Consider the following 23,991-nt stretch of genomic DNA (forward strand, 5'->3'; position numbering starts at 1 on the left):
AGTCTGGTCTTAAACTCCTGAATTCGGGTGATCCACCCGCCCCAGCCTCCCAAAGTGCTGGGATTACAGGCATGAGCCATCACGCCGGGCTCAAAAGCTTTGTGTTTTTAAAGATATTAGTCATGTTTCTTTTTTTTTTTTTTTTAACTTAACACTAACGTAGGAGAATAAGAGAAAGTTTTTCCAAAAAAGAGAAAACATTGTGATTACTTTATCTTATTGGAATGTTGGATACTAAAGTCTGCTTTATTAATCATCAAGCACACTATAAAATTTCCATTTTAATAGGATTTGTACCTCAATGGAGGTAATAAAGTTTTAAAGTTTTTAAAGTGAAAGCCAGCCCTGCCCCTCTCCTGGAGTGGGCGGGGACAGCAGTTGCATAGGCAGCTTTCCTTGTGACAACACAGGTCCTTCATGACACGCTGCTGTCTGGCCACGCCTCCTTTTCCTTTCATCTTTCTCATTGACCAATGGGCTTCAAACATTAAGGCCACGCCCCTATTCTGCATTCTAGTGCAGCCCTGGTTACGCCTCCTCTGGCTCAGTCACACAGCGACGTAGAGGTGACTGGAGGTGTATAGTTGTCCTCACCTGGATCATGCTGATGTGGCCCCAACCCCACCTCCCTACCCATCCCCACCTCCCTACCCATCTCCACCTCCCTACCCACCCCCACCTCCCTACCCACCCCCACCTCCCTACCCACCCCCACCTCCCTACCCATCCCCACCTCCCTACCCACCCCCACCTCCCTACCCATCCCCACCTCCCTACCCACCCCCACCTCCCTACCCACCCCCACCTCCCTACACACCCCCACCTCCCTACCCACCCCCACCTCCCTACACACCCCCACCTCCCTACACACCCCCACCTCCCTACCCATCCCCACCTCCCTACCCACCCCCACCTCCCTACCCACCCCCACCTCCCTACCCACCCCCACCTCCCTACCCATCCCCACCTCCCTACCCACCCCCACCTCCCTACCCATCCCCACCTCCCTACCCACCCCCACCTCCCTACAAACCCCCACCTCCCTACCCACCCCCACCTCCCTACACACCCCCACCTCCCTACAAACCCCCACCTCCCAACCCACCCCCACCTCCCTACACACCCCCACCTCCCTACACACCCCCACCTCCCTACTCACCCCAACCTCCCTACCCATCCCCAACTCCCTACCCACCCCCACCTCCCTACACACCCCCACCTCCTTACCCACCCCCACCTCCCTACCCACCCCCACCTCCCTACCCACCCCCACCTCCCTACCCACCCCAACCTCCCTACCCAACCCACGATGTCCAAAGAAACCCGACAGAACAAATTGGCCGAGGCCAAGGAAAAGGTAAACGCACCAGCACCCCAACCCAAGCCAAGGCCCCCTCTGACAGCCGAACTGCTGCCAGTCTGTGCCACTCCCGAGGCACACCAGGCTGGGCCCCCCCAGTACCTCTGGGATCCCCACACCAAAATCTTGTCAGTCAGCCCAACCCCCACATGAGTCCTGCCCCTGCCCTGCCCGGCACCCCAGGGTGACTTTGAGCAGGTGACTCCCGGGGTTTCCAACTCCATACTCTACCCTTACCTCCTGCTACCCCAAACCCGACCTCCCTGGGCTCTTTGGGCTCACATCTCCAAGGACCTGGGTGCCCCAGAACCTGCCCTCACCAGTTGCGACAGGGTGACTTTGGGGATGTGACTCCTGGGGCTCCTTGCTCCTTACTTGGCCCTCACCTCCTGCCGCCCCAAGCCTGACCTCCTGGGGCTCTTTGGGGTCACGTCTCCAAGGACATGGGTCCCAATTTTGTGACCCCCACTCCCCAGTCTCAAAGTGGCAACTTGGGCATTGCACTCATGTGTCCCCCCCACCCCCGCCACTCCACCGAGGAGTGGAATGTAGTGATGTCACAGTCCCTCTACAAACTGTCATTACTACCATGAGACCAGCCTTTGGTCTTAGGACCCAGTCCCCTAAGTGTTCTTGCCCACTTCTGTTTCCTCTGGTTGCAGCACAGGTTTCCAGCTGGAAGGGGAATGGGGACTGTGGGACCTAGAAGAGAGAGGTTTCAGGCTGCCTGACTTCCTTATCACAGACGTTGACAGTGTGAAAAGCCTACACCTCCCCCATGAGCTCAACATGTTGACAGTGTCTCTGGGTGGTAATGGGAGAATGGGTTGGGTTTGGTTTTCTCCCACGCTTCTACTCTCCAGACAGACTTTAACATTTTTTCTGAGTTCTGCACCTCAGATTTGAATTCTCCATTGTTTTGGAACCAGAGTGCCCCTCAGTTACTGGTTTCTGGAGTGAGATCTGCTTATCTTCTGTGGAACAGATCTTGGGAAACTGGACTTGACAGCTTGAGTCTTCCTCATCTCATCTCAACCTGGGGTACTTTGAGTGCCACAGGATAAATATGGGGCATCTTTCTGAAGCATCAGTTTCCCTTGATTCTATTGAGAAACAAAACATTAATGTACTTAGGGATAAAAGTCACATAGATTTGTAAGAGTATACAAGACTTCTCTCTGAAATGAGGCTTGGGTTGTCCTCTTTCTGATAAATTCCCGGATTTAACAGAAAGGCTGCCTTCTGCCATGAGGATACATTGATGTAAAGGTTTGAGAGGTACTGGTGTACTTCTTAACACTAACAGATGTGTGAGGGTGAATAACTCTAAACCACAGAGTGTACAGTTCCTGCCTACTTAATATTTGCTTTTCTACCAATGCCTCTGGTTTTGGTCCCTGGCAGCTGCTGATTTGTGGCAAAATCCCAGAGCTCAGAGTCAGAAAACTGAGTTTAAGTTCCATTACTGCCTTTTTTTTCAGCCATGGTATCAATCTCTCTCAGTCACTAAGTGATTGTGACAACATTTCCTACAGTTGGTGGCATTAAATCAGATGGTCTATAAGAGTATTTAGTATAAACTGTAAAGCAGGATGTGACTGTAGAAGCTTGTAGTTCTCATGAGTATCACTGCTCTTCCTTTCCACAGTTGACAGACCATCATGCCCAGACCAACCCTAGTGTTGGTGCAGGAGCAAGCGACACCAAAAAGAAGAAAATAAATAATGGCACTAACCCTGAGACAACCACTTCCAGTGGTTGCCACTCACCTGAGGATGTGAGTCTTGGCTGGCCAGGCTCCTGGGGACAGAGGGCCCAAGGGGTGGTGGAGGGTAATTGTTAAGATTGTGGAAGAACTGCCAGGTACTGGTTAAGAGTTCTGGGTTTGAATCCTACCTCTCCATCTGCTAGGGATATGATTTAGGGCAAATTGCTTGAGCTCTTTGGGCCTCTCTTTTCACATCTGTAAAACAGGAGTGGTATTGTTTTACTTGTATTTGTGAAGTTTAAATGGGATTTGTCATTGTGTTTTTATGTTAATCCCTAGTCCAGGGCCTGCTGTAAACTCTCCTTCTTGGGCTTGCATTTCCTGAGGTAGAGTTAGAGAGTATCAGAGGTTTCTGTCAGCTCTGAGAGCCCGACAGTTAAAGGCCCACTAGAATGGAAACCTTGGGGCCAAGGGCTCCTGTCTGCCTTTTCTGACCTCTATCCCCGCTGTGAGGAACTGTCCCTGGCCTGTATGTGCTCAACGTTTGCTGAATGAATGCACCTTTCTAAATCACAAGCTGGCAGAAGGGTGGGCTTTTCTCATACTCCATCTCTGAAGGTTTCTGTTACTGTCTTTTCAAGAGAATCTAGTTTTAGACTTTGAGTTCCGCGGCTGTGGGCAAAAACCAACAAAGACCCAAATCCTTCTTCTTTGTTAGTTGAGGAGAGTTTACCAGTTTGTGTTCCCATTGGGTCTGAGAACTGTGCCTTTTAAATCCATTCCTGACCCCTGCCTACCGCTTCCTGGCCTGGGGAATAGAGTTGAGGGTGCCAACCTCAGTCACCTTCCTTTGACTCTCCCCACAGAAACAACAGAACCGAGCTCAGCTGGAAGAAGTAACGCGATTTCTTTGTTTGCTCACGACATGACCGCTGGGTTTGGGGGCACTCAGATGTAGAGGCCCCAGTCTCATCTCCCCCACTCCCAGCCTGGGGAAGAAGGCTCACCCCCCTTATTCCACCCCATCCCCACAGGGTCCCTGATAAACTGGTCCCATGGGTGGGCCTGTCCTGGGGCAGTGGTGCCATTCTGGGGGCATGTCTCTTGCTGTGCCATCTCTGCCTCCTCCTAGCAAAAGCTCTGTCTTCCTCTTTCTATAGGAAAAGAAGACAAACCACCAACATCAGGAAGCTCTAAGGAGGGAGCTAGAGGTGAGTGGAGGGTGTGAAGTTCCCTCCTGTCCTCTGGAAAATGTTTCTTTGCTTCTCTTTCAGCATTTGCTTGTCTTTTCTCCCAAAGGCCCAGGTTCATACCATACGAATCCTTACATGTCAGAAAACCGAGCTTCAGACGGCACTCTATTACAGCCAGCAAGCTGTCAAGCAGTTGGAAGGTGGGAATCTGGCACCCCATCATCCTTCAACCTGGCACTTTTACAGGCCTTTAGGGGAGTCCCTTGGGCCACATCTGAATGTCTCTCATTCCAGGAGAGGCCAGGGATCTGATCGGCCGCCTGCACGATTCATGGAAGTTTGCAGGAGAGTTAGAGGAGGCTCTCTCTGCCGTCACTACACAGAAGAAGAAGGCGGATAAGGTGAGTCCAACCACTGCCCTGTCCCCTGGGAGCCCAGCTTTGCAGATGGAGGAGTGAGCCTAAAGTTCCCTTCTGTAGGATGGAGTGTCCTGCCCAGAAGGCAGCATTGCCATTTCTTGCTGCTTTTGTGTGTGGTTGTTAGAGGCAGACTGGGGCTGAGTCGGCTGCTGCAGGTGAGTTGGGGAGCACTGTGGGGAGCGAGCACTGGACATAGAGCTCAGAGGCCAAGTGCCCGCCCTGCCCATCCTTGGCTGTGGCCTTGGCCAAGTCCTAAGTGGCGGTTAGGGTACTTGTACCATAAAGGTACAGAAGAGTATCTTGAGTATGTTATTATTTGTGTGGAGAGAGGGAGCAGGTATATATGTGTGTGTGTGTACATATTATGGTAATATATATAAAACATGTTTGTAAGTATTCATTAAAAAACTCAGGATAGAGGCACAGTGTGGGGGGGAGATATTTCCCTTCTGGACTTTCTGAGTTTTGGACTATGTGAACGTATCATCCTTTCAAAAATCCAACAAAGGATTAATTTCCTCCTTCTTAACTGTGCCCCTACTTCCAGCGAAAGAATGGGCTTAGAGAATCAGATATACCTGGGTGTTGAAATTCCAGCTCTAAGTGATCTTAGGCAGCACTTAACCTTTAATGCCACATGTTTTTCATCTACACAATAGAGATAATAATGGTAACCATCTCCTGTGGAGGTTGTGAGGATTAAATGGGATTATTAGCATCGTGCCTGGTGAAGCACTCAATAAAGGTTCCAACAGTGGTAGTAATAAGAGTAATAACAATAGCAATATTATCTGAGCTCTCTGGGCCCCTGTTAGCCAGCCCTAAATTCAATCTCTTTCCCTGTCCCTTCCACCTTCACTGAGTTCTTTGAAAAACAAATGAGGGCCGGGTGCTCTCTCTCACGCCTGTAATGCCAGCACTTTGGGAGGCCGAGGTGGGCAGGTCACCTGAGGTCAGGAGTTCAAGACTAGACTGACCAACATGAAGAAACCCCGTCTCTACTAAAAATACAAAATTAGCCGGGTGTGGTGACACACGCCTGTAATCCCAGCTACTCGGGAAGCTGAGACAGGAGAATCGCTTGAACCCAGGAGGTGGAGGTTGTGGTGAGCCGAGATTACGCCATTGCACTCCAGTCAGGGCAACAAGAACAAAACTCTGCCAAAACAAACAAAGAAAAACAAATGAGACCACGGGCTTGGAAATGCCTTGAGAATATGTCAGGTGTGATTGAGAGTAAGGAAGTGTTACTGTGGAGTAGTCACAGTAGCTGTTGTTCCTGGTCATCCAGCTACTCCTCTGCCTGCTCTGTCCTGACTTAACCTTTCTCTATTTGCAGTACATTGAGGAGTTAACAAAGGAGAGGGACACCCTGAGTCTGGAACTGTACAGGAACACGTAGGATGGGGGAAGGTGGAATGGGAGGTCTGGGGGCCCTTAGCGTGGGTGGTGTGCTGGGAGGTGGGGGGTACAGGTGAGCATGGGGAGAGGCTCCTACAGGTTTTCATGTGTGCACAGGGAAGCTCTAGTTCCGGCTGTGCCACTGACTCATGGGGTAGCCTCAGGCAACTCATGTCTTCTCTCTGGCCTGCCACCTGTGACCTTTAATTCCCGGGGTCCCTACCAATGCCACAGTTCTGTGGTTGTGAGTTGAAAGTAGAGGGTTGATCACCAAAGCGGTCCTTTCTGTTCTTCGTTCATTCCTTTCTCTACTGCCTCTGGCCATAGCATAACCGATGAGGAGCTGAAGGAGAAAAATGCCGAACTACAAGAAAAACTTCGACTTGTAGAATCTGAAAAGTCTGAGATCCAGCTCAATGTAAAGGAGCTAAAAAGGAAGCTGGAGAGGGCCAAGCTCCTGTTGCCACAGGTGAGCGGCTGCAGCCCCGGAGGTTGTGGGAGCCCCTCCCAGCTGGGACCATGGTCTAGGGATCATGGAGGGTATGGGGAGGCTCCAGCCAAGAGCTGGAAAATTTGGGTCCCTGTTCTGGTCCCACCATAGAATCCTCTAGAATGTGCTAAAAATGTACAAACTGGGGCCCTGCCTGGGGAATCAGAATCTCAGTTAGTGCTTAAAATATTTTTTTAAAGGATCCTGGATGAAAACCATTATTTTATAGATTACATTTATTTATTTATTTATTTATTTTGAGTTGGAGTCTCGCTCTTTCACCCAGGCCAGAGTGCAGTGGCACAATCTTGGCTCACTGCAAGCTCCGCCCCCCGGGTTCACGCCATTCTCCAGCCTCAGCCTCCCAAGTAGCTGGGACTACAGGCACCCACCACCACACCCGGCTAATTTTTTGTATTTTTAGTAGAGATGGAGTCTCACCGTGTTAACCAGGATGGTCTCCATCTCCTGACCTCGTGATCCGCCCACCTCAGCCTCCCAAAGTGCTGGGATTACAGGCATGAGCCACCATGCCTGGCGTATAGATTACATTTATATGGCTAGCTCATGAGTCTGTTTCCTTCTGAGGTTCAAACCAACACTTTCACTATTCCAGCAGCAGCTGCATGCAGAAGCTGACCACCTGGGTAAGGAGCTGCAGAGTGTGTCAGCAAAGCTCCAAGCCCAGGTGGAAGAGAACGAGTTGTGGAACCGCCTGAACCAGCAACAGGAGGAGAAGATGTGGAGGCAGGAGGAGAAGATACGGGAGCGGGAGGAGAAGATACGGGAGTGGGAGGAGAAGATACAGGAGCAGGAGGTGAAGATACGGGAGCAGGAGGAGAAGATGCAGAGGCAGGAGGAGATGATGCGAGAGAAGGAGGAGAAGATACGGGAGCTGGAGGAGAAGATACATGAGCAGGAGAAGATACGGGAGGAGGAGGAGAAGAGGCAGGAGCAGGAGAAGATACGCGAGCAGGAGAAGAGGAAGGAGCAGGAGGAGAAGATGTGGAGGCAGGAGGAGAAGATACACAAGCAGGAGGAGAAGATACGTGAGCAGGAGGAGAAGATGTGGAGGCAGGAGGAGAAGATGCATGAGCAGGAGAAGATACGGGAGGAGGAGAAGAGGCAGGAGCAGGAGGAGAAGATGTGGAGGCAGGAGGAGAAGATACGAGAGCAGGAGGAGATGTGGAGGCAGAAGGAGAAGACGCACCAGCAGGAGGAGAAGATACGGGAGCAGGAGGAGAAGATGTGGAGGCAGGAGGAAAAGATACGGGAGCAGGAGAAGAAGATGTGGAGGCAGGAGGAGAAGATACGGGAGCAGGAGGAGAAGATGGGGAGGCAGGAGGATAAGATACGGGAGCAGGAGGAGAAGATGCACGAGCAGGAGGAGAAGATGTGGAGGGTGGAGGAGAAGATGCGCGAGCAGGAGAAGATACGGGAGGAGGAGAAGAGGCAAGAGCAGGAGGAGAAGATATGGAGGCAGGAGGAGAAGATACGGGAGCAGGAGAAGATGTGGAGGCAGAAGGAGAAGATGCATGAACAGGAGGAGAAGATACGCGAGCAGGAGGAGAAGATGTGGAGGCAGGAGGAGAAGATGGGGGAGCAGGAAGAGAAAATGCAGGAACAGGAGGAGAAGATTCGGAGGCAGGAGGAGAAGATGTGGGAGCAGGAAGTGAAGCTGCGGCACCAGGAAGAGAAGATGCAGGAACTGGAGGTGAGGCTGCAGGAGCTGGAGGAGAGGCTGGGGGAGCTGGGGCGGAAGGCTGAGCTCTGGGGGGAGCAGACGAAGGTGCGTGGAAACCCTGGAGATCATACAGAACGACCTCACCACAACTTAGCAGATGGTGGTTGGCTCCCTCTGCTTTTCCACCAGTCTGTGGCCTACAGTTTAAATGGTGGGAAGAAGGGTGTGAGAGTTGAGGCTGGGGAGGGAGGCATGGGCCTCTAGGCAAGGGAGGCAGTCATTTAGGCCTGGAGGAAGGGGCCAGGGCAAGGGGCCTGGGCAGGCGACAGAGCCCCACAGTGCCCTCGCCACCCTGTTTATGGGCCCAGAATCTGGAAGCCAGCCACTACCTACCCTGACGCCTATCCTGCAGGTGCAGCTGAAGAGCCAAGAGGCTCAGAGTCTGCAGCAGCAGTGAGACCGTTACCTGGGTCACCTGCAGCAGTACGTGGCCACCTATCCGCAGCTGGCCTCTGAGAAGGAGGCACTGCCCAGCTGCAGCAGCAGGAAGCTCAGGGCGAAGCGGTGGCCGACATGGGCCACCAATAGTTGCAGGAGACCCGGTTGAGGGAGGTGATGAGGGCGGGGCCCCAAGCGGGATGACCTGGCAACCTCCGTGCCTTCTCACTCTCTTTCCTGGCCCCTTAGGAGCACCTGGAAGCTGCCATCTACCGAGCAGATGACAAGAACGCAAAAACAATAAACATGTAAAAGCCGGCAGCAAGGCCTGGAGAAGAGTAAGCCGCCACGTGACTGTTTAGAAGAGAGTCTGAGCACAAACCTGAAAAAAACCATTTATTTATTTTAAATTGTGGCAAAATACTGGCCAGGCGCGGTGGCTCATGCCTGTAATCCCAGCAACTTGGGAGACCGAGGTGAATGGATGACCTGAGGTCAGGAGTTCAAGACCAGCCTGGCCAATACAAAAATTAGCCGGGCATGGTGGTGCGTGCCTGTAATCCCAGCTACTTGGGAGGCTGAGGCAGGAGAATCGCTTGAACCTGGGAGGCAGAGGTTGCAGTGAGCTGAGATCGTGCCACTGCACTCAAGCCTGGGTGACAGAGCGAGACTCCGTCTCAAAAAAAAAAAAAAGTTTCTTCCTTACATGTATGTTTCTATTGTGTTTTTTCTTGGTCTTTCTTGTTTAGTCTTGTGTTGTCTTATGGCATTCCTAATAAACTTTGTTCTGCCTCCAGAGAGTATTGACTTTGACTTTATGGCACACAACTGGAGTAAGGGCAGATCGCCTTCATCTAGTTTGGGACTAAGCTGGTTCAAAGCAAGTTTTAGGTTTTGTGACGGCTGGTCTATGTTTTATTCATTTGGACTCCTAGGGGTGGCCCTTCCAGGGTCCCCACCGAGGTCCCATCTCCCTCCCAGGACCCAAATTCTCATTAGATCATTTCAGCCCTGTGAGAGTACCAAACATTCAGGTAGGCTCTCCAGCCCCTTAAGTACTACTTCATACTCAGTTTCTTAGCCTCTTAGCCCTCTACTGTTGACCAATCACCAAATGTGGGAAAAGCACCACAGACTGTCAGGGTCACCTCCTAGGCCTGTTGACTCAAGTTCTGGCTGAGGTCTTCAGTTACCTTCCAACAATTGTTTTTGATTGGGGGCAGGGCACACTTTTGTCCAGTTTTTCTAACTGCTCTTGTGGGGAGGCGAATCTGTAACAAGCTCCTCTGCCTTTAGTGAAAGTTGAAAACCTTCATCTGTCCTTTTTTTGTTGTTTTTGAGATGGAGTCTCACTCTGTTGCCCAGGTGCTAGTGCAGTGGCACGATCTCTGCTCACTGTAACTTCTGCCTCCTGGGTTCAAGCAATTCTCCTGCCTCAGCTTCCCGAGTAGCTGGGATTACAGGCGTGTGCCACCATGCCTGGCTAATTTTTTTGTATACCTTTAATAGAGACAGGATTTCACCATGTTTTCCAGGCTGGTCTCGAGCTCCTGACTCAGGTGATCTACCTGCCTCAGCCTCCCAAAGTGCTGGGATTACAAGTGTGAGCCACTGCGTCCAGCCCGTCTGTCTTTTAAAAAAAGTTTTTAATTGGAGGTATAATTTATATTCAGTGAAATGCACAGATCTGGTTTACATTTGGTGAGTTTTAACTCATTTAACATTACCCATGGAACCTATCTCCTTTGAAGATACAGAGTATTTCTATCATCCAGAAAGTGTTCCTGTGCTTTCATCCTGTCCGGCACTCCCCCAGCAGCTGATGAACATGCTGAGGACATTGGTACTGGATTCTGGCCGCCCCAAAAGAGCCGCTTTGACAAGGCTTACCCAGCACTAAATCCCTGCCTGCTCTCTCAAAATTTCCATCTTTAAGCTGGTTGTACCTATAACCCTCCCTCATCAACTCAATAGATAAACAAACCCTGAAAAATAAACACCCCTTCCTGGCCCAGCAGCCCACAGCCTAATATTGACTGTATTCCCAGGCTTTCAGAAATGGAACTCGCCTGCCGGTTCACCCTCACTAGGGCGGCAGCTGCACAGGAGCAGCTGGGCTCACCCATTAAGCCAGAAGCCAATAGTTGGACAGTGACACTCAGACCCCAGCCTGGCTGAAAGCCCCCTTCTTTCCGTCCCACTGTGGAGAGAGGGGACGGAGCATACGCAACTCTACTGCCCTCCGCATCCTTCAGCTGTGCTTCCTCCTGGGAGAGGGAGCCACCCATTAATTTGGCCAAAGCCTTCTTGAGGGCTGTAGGTTTCACAGGCTGGGTGTGTGGGGCCCACCACGCTACAGAGAGAGGCTGGTGTGTCAGAAGGCAGCCACCTGGCCAGAGGAGGGTCAACCACCTTGGTGACCTCCTTTCCCCGGCTGGACACAGCGTCCTGCACTCTCTACATGTGACTGTTCCCCTCAGAGCTGCTTACAGGGGAGGGGTTCTAACCCTGTGGGTGGGGACATTGTGTCACTTTACAGTGGGCCATGGCTCCCTCTGACATCTCCAACTCAGAGGCAGTAGAGAGAAGATGAGAAATTCCATGGACCCTCCTCCTTCAGCACCCCCACCTCTGCACACGTCCACATATGGAGACCCTGACAATGGGCCCTGGGAGTGCCGCCATCTGCGCCTCCTTTCCATGCTTGCAGCAGCCATGCCCACTCTCCAGACCCTCACCCGCCTGGCTCAGTAGACGCTGCACCTCCTGTGGTCCTGCGCCTACACCTGGGCCTCTGTACCCGTCAGTTCCCCCAGTCTGGTTCTTATTTTCCTCAACAAGTAGGGAGCCTGTAAGGTCACCTGTTGAGCAAGCTGGGGGAGAGAGTAGGGTGGGGCTGGGAGGATGAGGAGGAGAAGCTCATGGTCATGCTGGAGAGTCAGCTGAGCAGAGTCTCTGCAGGCCCCTTGGCTGCCTAGCCAGTGGTGATCCCGCTCCCACCCTCATTTCTTCTTTGTTAACAAAACCATGACCTCATTAAATATTGGACACCTATAAACCTCATGGACCCTCCTTCAGCCTCCCCACTGTGTACTGGTGAGTCTAAGTCAACTCTAGTCATTTCATTCCTCTGGACTTTGACTGCTTGGGGCTTGGGCATGAGCTGCCTCTTCGCCTCAGCCTGAGCCACAGGTACCCTCTGCACCTACCACGCTGATGCACTGGGCCAGGGAGAGTTCCGTCTCGATGGAGATGAGCTGTGAGGAGGTGGCGGCTGGGTGGATCAGGTTGTGGTAACAGGTTTTGTTCAGAAGGTCGCCCATCAGTTTCTGCTCGGCATGGGCCACGCGGCAGTCCCCTGGGTAACCACACAGACATGCTGTGACCTTGTGCAGCTGTCCCCCACTGCAGCTGACAGCTATGAAGCAGGAGCTGAGAGGGCCAGGGAGCACAGACACCCTGAGAGCTGGCTGAAGCAGTGAAGGCGCTGGCGGGCCTTTCTTTCCCTGGGGACTTCAAATGACATTAATGACAGAGCTCAGCTACCTCCTCCCCATGCCATACCTCCTCCTCCTCCCCCCCCTCAATCAATGAACAGCATCCCACGCTCTACACATCTGATACAAAACTGGGTGTCTCTTGCTGACCCGTCCCTTGGTTCATCCAAGTAGCCCCCAAGTCCTGTCTGTCCTCCTATCTCCATGGCTACAGCCATGTCCCTGCCTCCCCCGCCCTGCCCACCTTCTATTCTCTCCACCTGCACTCTGCCCCTGCCATCCGTGTGCCATACAGTGGCAGACTGGTCTTTCTACAGCAAACTGGACTAGGGCCCTTCCCCACCCACAGCTCCCAGAGCTGGAGGTGGAGTTGAAGCTCATGTTCTGGCTTGGCATTCAGAGCTCTTTCCCCCTCGGCACTGGCTTATCCAGAGTGCTCACAGTGCAGGGCAGGAGCCCCATGACTCAAATGTGGGTTTGGTGCAGAACTGGGTCTGAGGTGGTGCTTTCCCTATGAAGAGACAGGGCCGACATGGGGGGATTTTCTGGGTTCAGAGTTAGACCTACAGAGTGCAAGGTTTCTCTGAGGCACCAAATGGAGGGGTCGAGCTAGCAGCTGGCTCCTGGTCTGGAGCTTCAAGGAGGGGTCTCAGCTCAGAGCCACATTCAATAGCCAGCTTACATGCAGCCTCCCGCAGGGAGCCCCTGGAGCTTCCACAGCCTCAGATCTGCCCCTCTGCATACCCCAGATCTCTTGCCAAGGGGCGTTTGGGTCTTCATGTCATCTCCTTCCCATGTCTGGGAGTAAAGTTGAGGTGCGGGGACTTGCGCTTGTGTACTCTGGTGTCTTAAGGGAGAGTGTGTCAAGTAGAGTGGAGGCGGCTTGGAAAGAGGCAGACTCAGAGGAGAGTGAAGGACATGTGACCAGGCGAGCCTGGGAGCAGGAAAAGAGAGTGAGCAGAGGAAACCGCTGGGTCAGGGGAGCGGACGGGAGGATCAGGGAATGAGGGGGGCTGGAGACGTGGGGGTGGGGACGCTGGTGAGGGGCTGCCTGGCTCACCAGGCTCAGGAGTCAGTTACATCCTCCCACAAGGGCCAGCTCACCTAGTCGCCCCAAAGCCCTCCCTCTGTGGGTGGGACCAGAGGGCCAAGAGCACAGATAACCCAGTTGAGCAGGACTGAGGCGGACTCAGGTGGGTGCTGGGCTGGACTCCTGGCTGTGGGGAGCAGCCGCCACCCTGCCTACTGCATCCACTTTCCAACTCGCTGCCTATCTGAGCAGATGCAATATTGGGCACCTTGTGAAACATGCTCCTGGTGCACCTGCTGCCTGCTGCCCCTCCTGCAGAGTGCCCGGGCTCTCCAGAGGGGATTCCTGTAGAGGCTTGGCCTAGATTCTGAGTCCTGCCTCTCATACCCGGGGCTGCTACCCCAGAGGCCAGCTGCTTGAATAGCCTGGAAGCCAGTCTGTAGCCCCAGGCTACAGCTGGGTCCATCCCACAGCCCTTCTTTAGTGTATCTATTTGGACTGACTGCTCAGTTCATAGAGAGGGGTGTGTCTTGCCCCAGCCCATCTGGCATGTCTAAGGCAGCTGTGGGGTCAGAATCTGCAGCTCCCGGCTCCCAGCCCTGCAACAGTAGGAGAGGCTGGACCCCACATCTCTGAAGTCCCACTGGGCTGGTGCGAGCAGGCTCCCGAGTCCAAACTGCTCTGCAGGCTGTGGGGCTCATGCACCAGCTTTGAACCCACCTGATGTGCTCAGGTTGCTCACCTTTGGGCCTGTCCTGACTCTTAGGCATTCGGCTGAGCCTGAGGGCCTCTCCCTCATCTTGACCACCAGCTACAGGCTCTGACTTAGAGGTTCCCAGAACCTTAGACCATTTGGCCGGCCCCCCATTTCTCACCTGAGGAAACTGAGACCAGAGAGGGAAAGCAACTTTCTCAAGGACCCCAGCAATTCAGAGGCAGAACCAGGTCTAGGAGCCTCTTCTCGATAGATTTTCTCCCTGTCCTCTGAGCCTTCTTTAGTGCCTCATTAACTTCCCTGTAAGGAAACTGCCCCCCTGAGGCTGGAAATGGTGCTGTCCAGAGTGGTGTGCCCCAGTGACTGTGCCTGTGTTTGTACTTGTGAGTGTCTATGGGGGTGGGGATGAGGGGGGGAATAAATGGCAGGGATTCTGGGGGCTGGATGCACTCCACCTCACCCCAAAAAGGGGCGCAGGAGAGCCCAGCCAAGCACAGCACATGCTTCGACTTTCCAATCTGCTGAATGCCTGTCAGGCTGGCTGGGCCCAGAAGACAAGGGACAGGCCTTTCCCCATAGACGGCAGGGGGGGCCCAAGATGGGTGGAAGCTTCTGCCACAGCTTTGGGGGTCACATCCCAGCCCATGGGCTGACACTTAAGCAGAAAAAGCCACCTCTAGGAGTCAGTCATTATCTAGTGATTCTGATGAGGAGGGGCCCCACCAGCCTCTGTCCAGGGTCTTGTCTGGGAAAAACTGTTCCCTGGCAGAAAGAGGCTAATAATTTGAGAGGAAGCCATAGCTGAAATCCTAAACTGTGTGAGTGTGTGTGTCCAGTTTGAAAAAGTGTATCTGACCTAAACATTTATATTGAAAAAATGGAAAGATATTCCCCTTGTTTTGGAATACAAACTACAGAAAGCAACAGTTAACAGAATCTCATCGGAAACGTCAGATTCTGCATCCGGAAAGGCACAGTGATTTTCAACTGCGGTGTGTGTCCTTAACTGAGGAAGGGAAGGTGAGATTTATATTTAGTAAAAGGCAGCTATGAATTTACCTGTTATAAAGAGCTTGCTATATACTATTAGTGCTTTTCAATCATGTCAGAATCAGCCAGATGCCTGTGGAAATGCAAATTCCCAGGCCTCATTCCCAGAGATTCTGGTCCTGTGAGCCTAGGGTGGGGCCCAGAAATCTCTATGGGGTGGTGCAGGCTGCCCCAGGACCACACCAAGAAACACTGCAACTGGCCCCCACACATCCCAGTCCACAAATATGCAGGCAGGCATCTTATCTCCACAGAACAGATAGGGAAACTGAGGTCCAGAGTGGGGAAAGAAACGTCACGGGGCCACCCAGCAAGTGGCAGCAGAGCCACAATACACCCACTGCCTGCAGACACCATCTCTGATGACAGCTCCACCTCCCCACAGGAACCTTGCCTACCCCCACCCCTACCTCCTGCTGCCCGTATGGTGGGTCTCTGTCCAAGGAAGATGTATCCTAGGTCCTCTAGGCTGACTGGGGCTCAGAGGAAACCTTGGCCCAGAGTGTAGGAGTTAGAAGGGTCCTTGGAATTCATGTGGGGAATTTGAGGCCCAAAGAAGGCAGTCCTCACATTTGAACTCTGTCTGGAGAAGGGCTGGGTCTCCTTCCTGAGTGGTAGGTTTGACTTCACCAGCCTGGCCCTCAGTCAAGCTGGCTGTCCAGGCCCGCCACACCTCAGGGTGGGTGACCAGAAGCGGTGGTGCCATAAAACACATTTCCTGGGAGATTCATCCCCAAAGCTCAAAACATTCCAGGGCTGGTGAGTTGGGCAAGCCACCTTCCCTCTCAGCCCAGTTTCCCCATCTCTACAACAGCTGTGCTGGTGGAGACTTCTCCCTGAGACTGAGCCGCAGATTTTCTCCTGGGTGCATACACCACCCAGGTTGCTGGCTCCTCTGTGCCCGCTCTTCAAGAAAGTCAGCTCTCAGGTAAGGAAGGTGCCTTGGCTCTATCAGGAGCAAGAGCCGGTGCACCCCCAGCCCCCCAGACCAGTGGGGATGGCCGGGGCTGCCTACAAAGCTGCTGCCCAGCCAAGAGACACCAGCCTGGGAGGGTGGCCCTGGCCCTCGCAGCGGCTCTGAGAAGAGGCAGCCCCCACTCCGAAACTGGCAGAGCCACCCACGCCTTCCCTCAGCCCAAAGAGGCTTTTAGGAAAATGAATCATCTCAGGTTCAAACCCATGGGGTTGCTGAAAGACAAGAAAGTGCAGGGCGAGCTGGCGCGAGGGAGCGCTGCTCCGTGCAGACTTTGCAGGGAGGGCACTTAGGAAAAGGGACTGGAGTCTGAGAGGGTGACTAGCTCAGGGTTAAAGAGAGGGGGTGGAGCTGGAGTGAGCTGGCCTTGTCCTCCCCCTTGGGCCTTCCAGCCTGGGCTCAGGTGATTCAAAGGAGCGAGCACCTCCCTCTCCCGGCCAGGGAGTTCTTGCCACATTCTTCAATCAGTACCATTCCCTTGGGGGCTGGGTGACAGCACCCACCTCCAGACCTGGCTGGAACTGCTGTCTCAATTCTAGATCCAAAAGAACCTCTGGCAGCTTCTCCATCTCCCTCTCAGTCCAGCCTCACCTCTTCGCCCGTGGAGGAGCTCCAACAGCAAATCTCGCAACTGGAGGAACAAGGCAGGAAGGGCAGGGTCTGAAGAAGGAACCACCTTCAAAACGCAGCTCTGCCACCTTCTCTCCAGGACTCTCAGGCTTGCTTTCCTATTGCGCCCTCGACATTCTTTTGCTATTATCTGGCATGTTGACGTATAGTCTTTAAAAGCAACCACACTGTTGACGTGGAGCAGACTTCCCATTTGGGATGGTCTGGAGAAGTTAGGTTTGAGGGCATCCTCTCTTCTGCAAACTGCAGCAGTAATACATGAGATATACAAAGTAAATAAAGGCCGCACGCGGTGGTCACGCCTGTAATCCTGTAATCCCAGCACTCTGGGAGGCTGAGGTAGGAGGATCACTTGAAGCCAGGAGTTCGAGACCAGCCTGGCCAATATGGCAACACCCTGTCTCTACTAAAAATATAAAAATTAGCTGGGCATAGTGGTGCACGCCTGTAGTCCCAGCTACTCAGGAGGCTGAGGCAGGAGAATCACTTGAACCCGCGAGGCGGAGGTTGCAGTGAAACGAGATCCCGCCACTGCATTCCAGCCTGGGTGACAGAGTGAGACTCCATCTCAAAAAATAAAAATAAAAAATAAAGTACATAAAAAAGACATGCCCAGGCTGAAAAATAAGTTAATCTTTATCTCCATGAACGAAAAGCAGAAAAGAAATGCAAAGTGGTTGGAGGCTGAAGAGCCTGGACCCTGCTGGGCTTTGGGAACCAATGATGGTGGCAGGTCCTTTGGGATAAAGAGGGACCAAATGACTCCTAGCTAGAAGCTGGGAGCTTGGGTGTACCCCAGTACTTGAAAGGATGCTGGCCGGGCGCAGTGGCTAATGCCTGTAATACTAACACTTTGGGAGGCCGAGGGAAAGTAACTCCTATGTCAGTGTGAAAGCAAATCAGACAGGACAGGGGAACATGGAGGGGAGGCGAGCCAAACCAGGGCCTGGTTCCACCCGCCCCATTGGGCCAGAAGCACAAGTGGTTCTCTGCACAACATCAAGAGCGAGGACATGCTTTCAGCTCCACTTTAACTCAGGTTCCTAATGTGACAGCAGGCTTGTCAATCCCACTTGCCCCTGCGGCTCACACCAGAAAACCACCAGCAGTGTGAGTAAGGACAGAAGCAGGAGACTGAGGAGCCAGGGTTTGGGAATCCCACAGCAACCCACAGGCCCTCATCACACACAGCAACGATGTGCCCTCACTGGGCTCACCACCACCACCAGACATCACCTTCACTACCTGATAACCTGCCTGGGTAACACCACTGTAACACAAGAAACAGGTCTAGAATCTAGCATGTATGCTACACCTGAAGGAGCAAAAGACGGTAATAAAATACGATAAAATTTTTATTTCTTTAATATAAAATTTAGAGCCATAATCAAAATGTGCAATTCTGACGGGGTTCACTACTTATAAAAACTTCACAGCCCTCTATTTTCAAATGTAAATAGTATTCCGTGGCTCCTCACCAGCATGTAACTAGAGTTGCTCTGAAATCCGTTTCACGGCTTATTTTTGGCAAGCGGCGATTTCTTCAACCCACGTTTTCCAAGGGAAAAAAGGACATGAAATGTTTCCAAAAGTTTCTTACAATCTTTAGATAAACTACTGCTCAACAACTGCATCCTCCAAGTCAACACATCAAGAATCCTTCAATCACAAACACTTAAGGTAAGAAAACGGTGTCTATCCATGCAGGAGAGGGACACGTTATCCATGCTTATGCAGACAGCCTGGATATCGGCTACTGAAAAGCTGTGAATGCATCTTCCTTTTTCTACTTTCCAAAATTTTTGTGAGGTGATACTTATTTCTATGTTTGTTTCTATTCTTTTTATTTTGTATTTTTTAGTAGGTACATCCTTATTATAAATCTACTGTAGAACCAATGTCCCATACAGGACTCCACGTGCCACAGGAACCAAAAAGTCACATGCAGCGAAGATGAAGACACAGCAGACAACCTGTGTGGACACCACAGAGCCACCTGCCCAGGACACCAGTGGAGCCACAGGTGCAATTCAAAATGTTCTTAGTCGTATTAATAAACATGGCCAGGTGCGGTGGCTCATGCCTGTAATCCCAACACTTTGGGAGGCTGAGGCGGGCAGATTACCTGAGGTTGGGAGTTCAAGACCATCCCAGCCAACATCGTGAAACCCCATCTCTACTAAAAATACACAAATTAGCCAGGTATGGTGGCATATCTGTAGTCCCAGCCACTCAGGAGGTTGAGGCAGAAGAATCATTTGAACCCAGGAGGCAGAGGCTGCGGTGAGCTGAGATTGTGCCCCTGCACTCCAGTCCAGGCAACAGAGTGAGTCTCCATCTCAGCGGGGAAAAAAAAATTGTTCTTAGTCACATTAATAAAAGTAAACACACACACACACACACACACACACACACATAAAATTAATTGTAATAATGGCCGGGTGCAGTGGCTCATGCCTGTAATCCCAGCACTTTGGGAGGCCAAGGTGGGCAGATTACTTGAGATCAGGAGTTCGACACCAGCCTGGCCAACGTGGTGAAACTCTTGTCTCTACAAACATACAAAAATCAGCCAGGCGTGGTGGTGTACATCCATAGTCCCAGCTGCTTGGGAGGCTGAAGCAGAAGAATTACTTGAACCCAAGAGGCGGAGGTTGCAGTGACCCAAGATTGCACCACTGCACTCTGGCCTGGGCAACAGAGCAACACTCCATCTCAAAAATAAAAATAATTTTAATAATGTATCATACTTATCACAACAGATTGAAAATATTACCATTTCAACATGAAATATAAGAAAAATGATTGAGATATTTTACATAGGTTATTTCATATTAAGTCCTCAAAAACCATCAGCATAGCTTACATATGCAGCACATTTCAATTTGCACAGTGAAATTTGCATTGAAAATATCTGATCTGCACTTAGACTCATAAAATATATAGTTGACAAAGTAGACTCACGTGGCCAAGTGACATTCTTAAATGCTTTCTAATAACTGAATCAAGTTTTTAAACCTGCATTTTAATTAATAAAAATTAGATAAAATATTCAGTGTCTCAGCTACGATGGACACACTTCAAGTGCTGATCAGCAAACGGTGTGAGTGCCGGCCGGACTAGCCAACGCAGGCTACACCGCTGCAGCTGAAACAGGCCAGTCTCTCTGCGCACGGGAACAGTCTGGGCAAGCAGGAGACGGGGAAACGGGCGCTGCCCTCGTGAGAACAAAGGACCCACAACAGGAACCCTGCACTCATCCCCTGCCAAAGACACCAACAGCCCACGACGCAGCCTCCTCACAAAAGGGAGAGGCATTCAAGAACTTAGAAAATCACCTCTTCCTGGAAAATGCTCACTTTAAAACTTTGCATGTAACTTTACATTTTAATTACAAGGTTTTTAACATCCATTTTCTCATGTCTTCTTAACTCTGTGAAAGTAAACACAGCTTTTATTCTTACTCCTATAGTTCCTGTGTTGGAAGTTCACCTATGTGAATAAGCTGTTGCAACTGAAATTTTCTGAGAACAAATCTCCAGCTCTTTCCATTAACACAAACTATATTAAGTTTAGTTCTCTAATTTCCATTGCTTAAAGGCCAGAATGTGTGAAATATGCATTATCAGATTAGAAAAACAAAACAAACATTGGAAAAATATTTTGCAAAACAGCATTTGCTAAACTCTATGATAGAAACAAGCTCTAAAACTTCCTGTTTCAAAATTTCACTGTGTGTCCACTAAGTTTTTCTGGCTGTGGACAGCAGGCCCACCCCACGCCGCAGGCCCACCCCACGCCACAGGCCCACCCCACGCCACAGGCCCACCCCACGCCGCAGGCCCACCGCACGCCGCAGGCCTACCCCACGCCGCAGACGCATCATACCCCCATGAACAGGCCAGCTGAGAGCTGTGGCCACTGCCCAGGGCTCCCTGCTCTGTGCTCAGCTGCCGGATCCAACCTGCCAGGGCTCTGCTTTCTCTATGTGTAGAAGCAAAAAACCGGGAGCACGATTTGACAAAAAGCAGATTTTTATTTAACAGAGGTACAAATGTGTTTCATTTTCTAATAAATCTCTTCCACAAATCACCTTGTTTTTTCGCTCTTCTTGAATGATCATTTTTAGACAACACTGTCCGACTGTTTTGGCTTCTGCCAAGGTTAGTCTCTGTTCACAGGCTGAGTCTGACTTCTTCCCACCTCCTCCAAGTCGGGCCTTCCAAAACAATGCTCACCATTCTTTCACATTGACTTTAGTTTTGAAAAGAAAAGTTATCTTACAAAGTAGTATGTATAACTCTATAATATATGAAGTGAGGCAATGATACAACCAGTTTTAAAAATAACCTTCCATGATGATTTTCATTTACATCCACCTGCTTATTAGCAAGAATCTTTTTACAGGTTTACTGCACACCCAATTTCTCTTCTGGAAAAACTTTTGAACATCACCATGCCCTCCAACTTCTCCTCTCACCTATATTTAAAAGGGTCTGCTCTTTACCCTAAAATCTATACTAGGTAATTTTCAGAATATTCCTTCAATCACCAAACAAAGTTTTGAGATCCTCGTGCTGGATTTCACTATCTTAATATGAAAACCAATAATCACCTATTAAAATTCAATACAGGCCAGGCACAGTGGCTAACGCCTGTAATCCCAACATTTGCAGAGGCCAAGGCAGGTGGATCACCTGAGGTCAGGAGTTTGAGACCAGCCTGACCAATATGGTAAAACCCCATCTCTACTAAAAATACAAAAATCAGTCAGATGTGGTTGCAGACACCTCTAGTCCCAGCTACTCGGGAGGCTGAGGCAGGAGAATAGCTTGAACCCAGGAGGCGGAGGTTGCAGTGAGCCAAGATCATTGACACTGCACTCCAGCCTGGACGATAGAGAGACTCCGTCACACACACACACAAAAAAAAGTTAGTAAGTAAATAAATAGGCCAGGCGTCGTGGCTAATGCCTGTAATCCCAACATTTTGGGAGGCCAAGGTGGGTGGATCACCTGAGATCGGGAGTTCAAGACCAGCCTGACCAACATGAAGAAACCCCGTCTCTACTAAAACTACAAAATTAGTGGGGCGTGGTGGCGCACGCCAGTAATCCCAGCTGCTCGAGAGGCCGAGGCAGGAGAATTACTTGAACCTGGGAGGCGGAGGTTGCGGTGAGTCAAGATCGCGCCACCGCACTCCGGCCTGGGCAACAAGAGCGAAACTCTGTCTCAAAAATACAAAAAAAAGTAAATAAATAAAACACAATACAATACAGCTAATACGATTTACCTAAGATGCTGTTGTATGAGCTGAACCAGCGGCAAACATTGTTTGCCAGAAGACTCACAGATCCCCATATTAATAAGGTCTTTATCCATTGGAGTCCTGCTTCTATGAAATGCTGAGGCATTTGCTTCCTGTTCATCAATTTCTTTTTCCTTCTGTGCTTCTTTTTTGGCTTCAATATCCTGTAATTCATAAACAGAAATTGTTTACAAGTGATCTCATTACCAGGTGTGAAGACACACAGGCTGGCTGAGCCCTGACCCCAGTGCCAAGCTATCCCAGCCTCTGTAGCTGCCGCACACACCTACCCACAGGCCTCCACCTGCCCTGTTGGAAACCCCAACTCAGTTGTGCAGTTTCAGTGTCTTCTGTTTACAGATCCAAGGTCCAGGCTGCCTCTGCTGATGCTCTCCAGCCTCCTTCTGTGAAGTCCCTAAAATCCTTAACCCTGCTACTGGCTCTCACAAAACCCAATGTGATCTGCCCCACACATGCAGCATCCAGCTGCTCTGTAAGGATCCACCTGCCTCAGCCTCCCAAAGTGCTGAGATTACAGGCGTGAGCCACCGTGCCCGGCCATACATATACTTTACATATACTTTTATTTTATTTTATTTTATTTGAGATGGAGTCTAGCTCTGTTGCCCAGGCTGGAGTGCAGTCGCGCGATCTCAGTTCACTGCAAGCTCCGCCTCCTGGGCTCAAGCCATTCTCCTGCCTCAGCCTCCCGAGTAGCTGGGACTACAGGCGCCCGCCATCACGCCCAGGTAATTTTTTTTGTATTTTTAGTAGAGACGGAGTTTCACTGTATTAGCCAGGATGGTCTCGATCTCCTGACCTCGTGATCTGCTCGCCTCGGCCTCCCAAAGTGCTGGACCATACATATACTTTTTAAGCACAAACAGACCACACATATACTTTTTATACGTATATGTATACATATATGTATATACAGACCATACATATACTTTTTAAGGACATACAGAATGTTCACTAAGAGAGAACATATCCTCACACATAAATCTTAACAAATTTAAAAGAAATGAAATCATATGCAGTTTGTTCTCCAATCACAATGGTATTAAACTAGAAATCATTAACAGAACAATCTGCAAACACTTCAAAATAAAACAACATACTTACTAATCCATGGGTCAGGCCAGGCACAGTGGCTCATGCGCGTAATCCCAACACTGTGAGAGGCCAAGTTGGGGGGATCACCTGAGGCCAGGAGTTGAAGATCAGCCTGGCCAACATGGAGAAACCCCATCTCTACTGAAAATACAAAACAATTAGCCAGGCATGGTGGCGGGTGCCTGTAGTCCCACCTAATCAGGAGGCTGAGGCAGGAGAATCGCTTGAACCCAGGAGACAGAGGTTGCAGTGAGCCGAGATCATGCCATTGCACTCCAGCCTGGGCAACAACAGTGAAACTCCATACTGAAGAAAAATAATAATAATGATAATAATAATCCATGGGTCAAAGAACAATTCTCAAAAGAAATTAGAAAATACTTTGAACATAAATGAAAACGCACCAAAATTTGTGGGTTTAATTAAAGCACTGCTTAGAGGAAAATTTATAGCATCAAATCATTATATATTACAAAAAAGATAGGTCTAAATCAGCAATCTAAGTTTCCACCTTAAGAAACTAAAAAAGAGCAAAGTGAACACAAAACAAGCCAAAGGGACAAATGACAAGATAAAAGCAGAAAACCAATGAGATTGAAAGCAAAAAAACAAGGCAAAAATTAATGAAACTTAAAGATTGTTCTTTGAAAAGATCAATAAAATTGAAAAACTCTAGCAAAACTGACAAAGAAAAAAACAGAAAAGATACAGATTATCAGTATCAGGAACGAATGAAGGGACATCACTGCAGGGCCCACAGACTTCAGACGGTTAGCAAGAGAATGCTAAGGAAAACTTGACATGTAAAAATCAGACAACTAAGATGAAATAAAGCAATGTCTGAGTGCCACAAACCAGGAAAATCCTCCTAGAAACAAACAGGTCACCTCAATAGTTCTATATCTGTTAAATAAATTGAATTTGCAAAATCTTTTTTTTTTTTAGAGCCGGCATCTCACTCTGTCACCCAGGCTGGAGTG

The 23,991-nt window shown here is 50.4% G+C and overlaps 1 protein-coding gene and 2 pseudogenes across 26 annotated transcripts in view; 1 reads left to right on the forward strand and 2 right to left on the reverse strand.

The window, feature by feature from the left end:
* Positions 1 to 555: 555 nt before the first annotated feature.
* On the forward strand, positions 556 to 9,492 carry LOC129050433 (golgin subfamily A member 6-like protein 1). Its single transcript, XM_054532475.2, has 9 exons — positions 556 to 1,357; positions 3,009 to 3,137; positions 4,229 to 4,279; positions 4,368 to 4,461; positions 4,556 to 4,662; positions 6,020 to 6,078; positions 6,409 to 6,550; positions 7,188 to 8,285; positions 8,943 to 9,492. The coding sequence occupies exons 1-9, from the start codon at positions 602 to 604 to the stop codon at positions 9,003 to 9,005; spliced, it is 2,499 nt and encodes an 832-aa protein (XP_054388450.1). The 5' UTR covers positions 556 to 601; the 3' UTR covers positions 9,006 to 9,492.
* Positions 9,493 to 12,585: 3,093 nt separating this feature from the next.
* On the reverse strand, positions 12,586 to 16,527 carry LOC129050033 (uncharacterized; annotated as a pseudogene).
* Positions 16,528 to 20,604: 4,077 nt separating this feature from the next.
* The window catches only part of LOC100431782 (E3 ubiquitin-protein ligase HERC2), a 48,798-nt pseudogene continuing 45,411 nt past the window's right edge, over positions 20,605 to 23,991 (reverse strand). For 18 of the 25 annotated variants that reach the window (XR_010137129.1, XR_010137138.1, XR_010137147.1 and 15 more), the window contains 2 exons: positions 21,881 to 22,059; positions 20,605 to 20,842 (listed from right to left, as the gene is read on the reverse strand). The product of XR_010137129.1 is annotated as an E3 ubiquitin-protein ligase HERC2, transcript variant X6 (transcript). Of the gene's footprint in view, positions 22,060 to 23,991 lie in introns of all 25 variants that reach the window. The other 7 variants (XR_010137142.1, XR_010137145.1, XR_010137135.1 and 4 more) reach the window with 1 other exon arrangement.

This window comes from Pongo abelii, chromosome 16 (genome assembly GCF_028885655.2).
Source record: "Pongo abelii isolate AG06213 chromosome 16, NHGRI_mPonAbe1-v2.0_pri, whole genome shotgun sequence".
NCBI classification, from domain to species: Eukaryota; Metazoa; Chordata; class Mammalia; order Primates; family Hominidae; genus Pongo; species Pongo abelii.

Bases quoted from the DNA above. Each gene is read 5' to 3' on its own strand.
- LOC129050433 (XM_054532475.2), top strand. From the start codon at position 602: ATGCTGATGTGGCCCCAACCCCACCTCCCTACCCATCCCCACCTCCCT. The intron at 4,663-6,019 runs GTGAGTCCAACC...CTCTATTTGCAG, and splicing joins AGAAGAAGAAGGCGGATAAG to TACATTGAGGAGTTAACAAA. The intron at 6,079-6,408 runs GTAGGATGGGGG...CTCTGGCCATAG, and splicing joins CTGGAACTGTACAGGAACAC to CATAACCGATGAGGAGCTGA.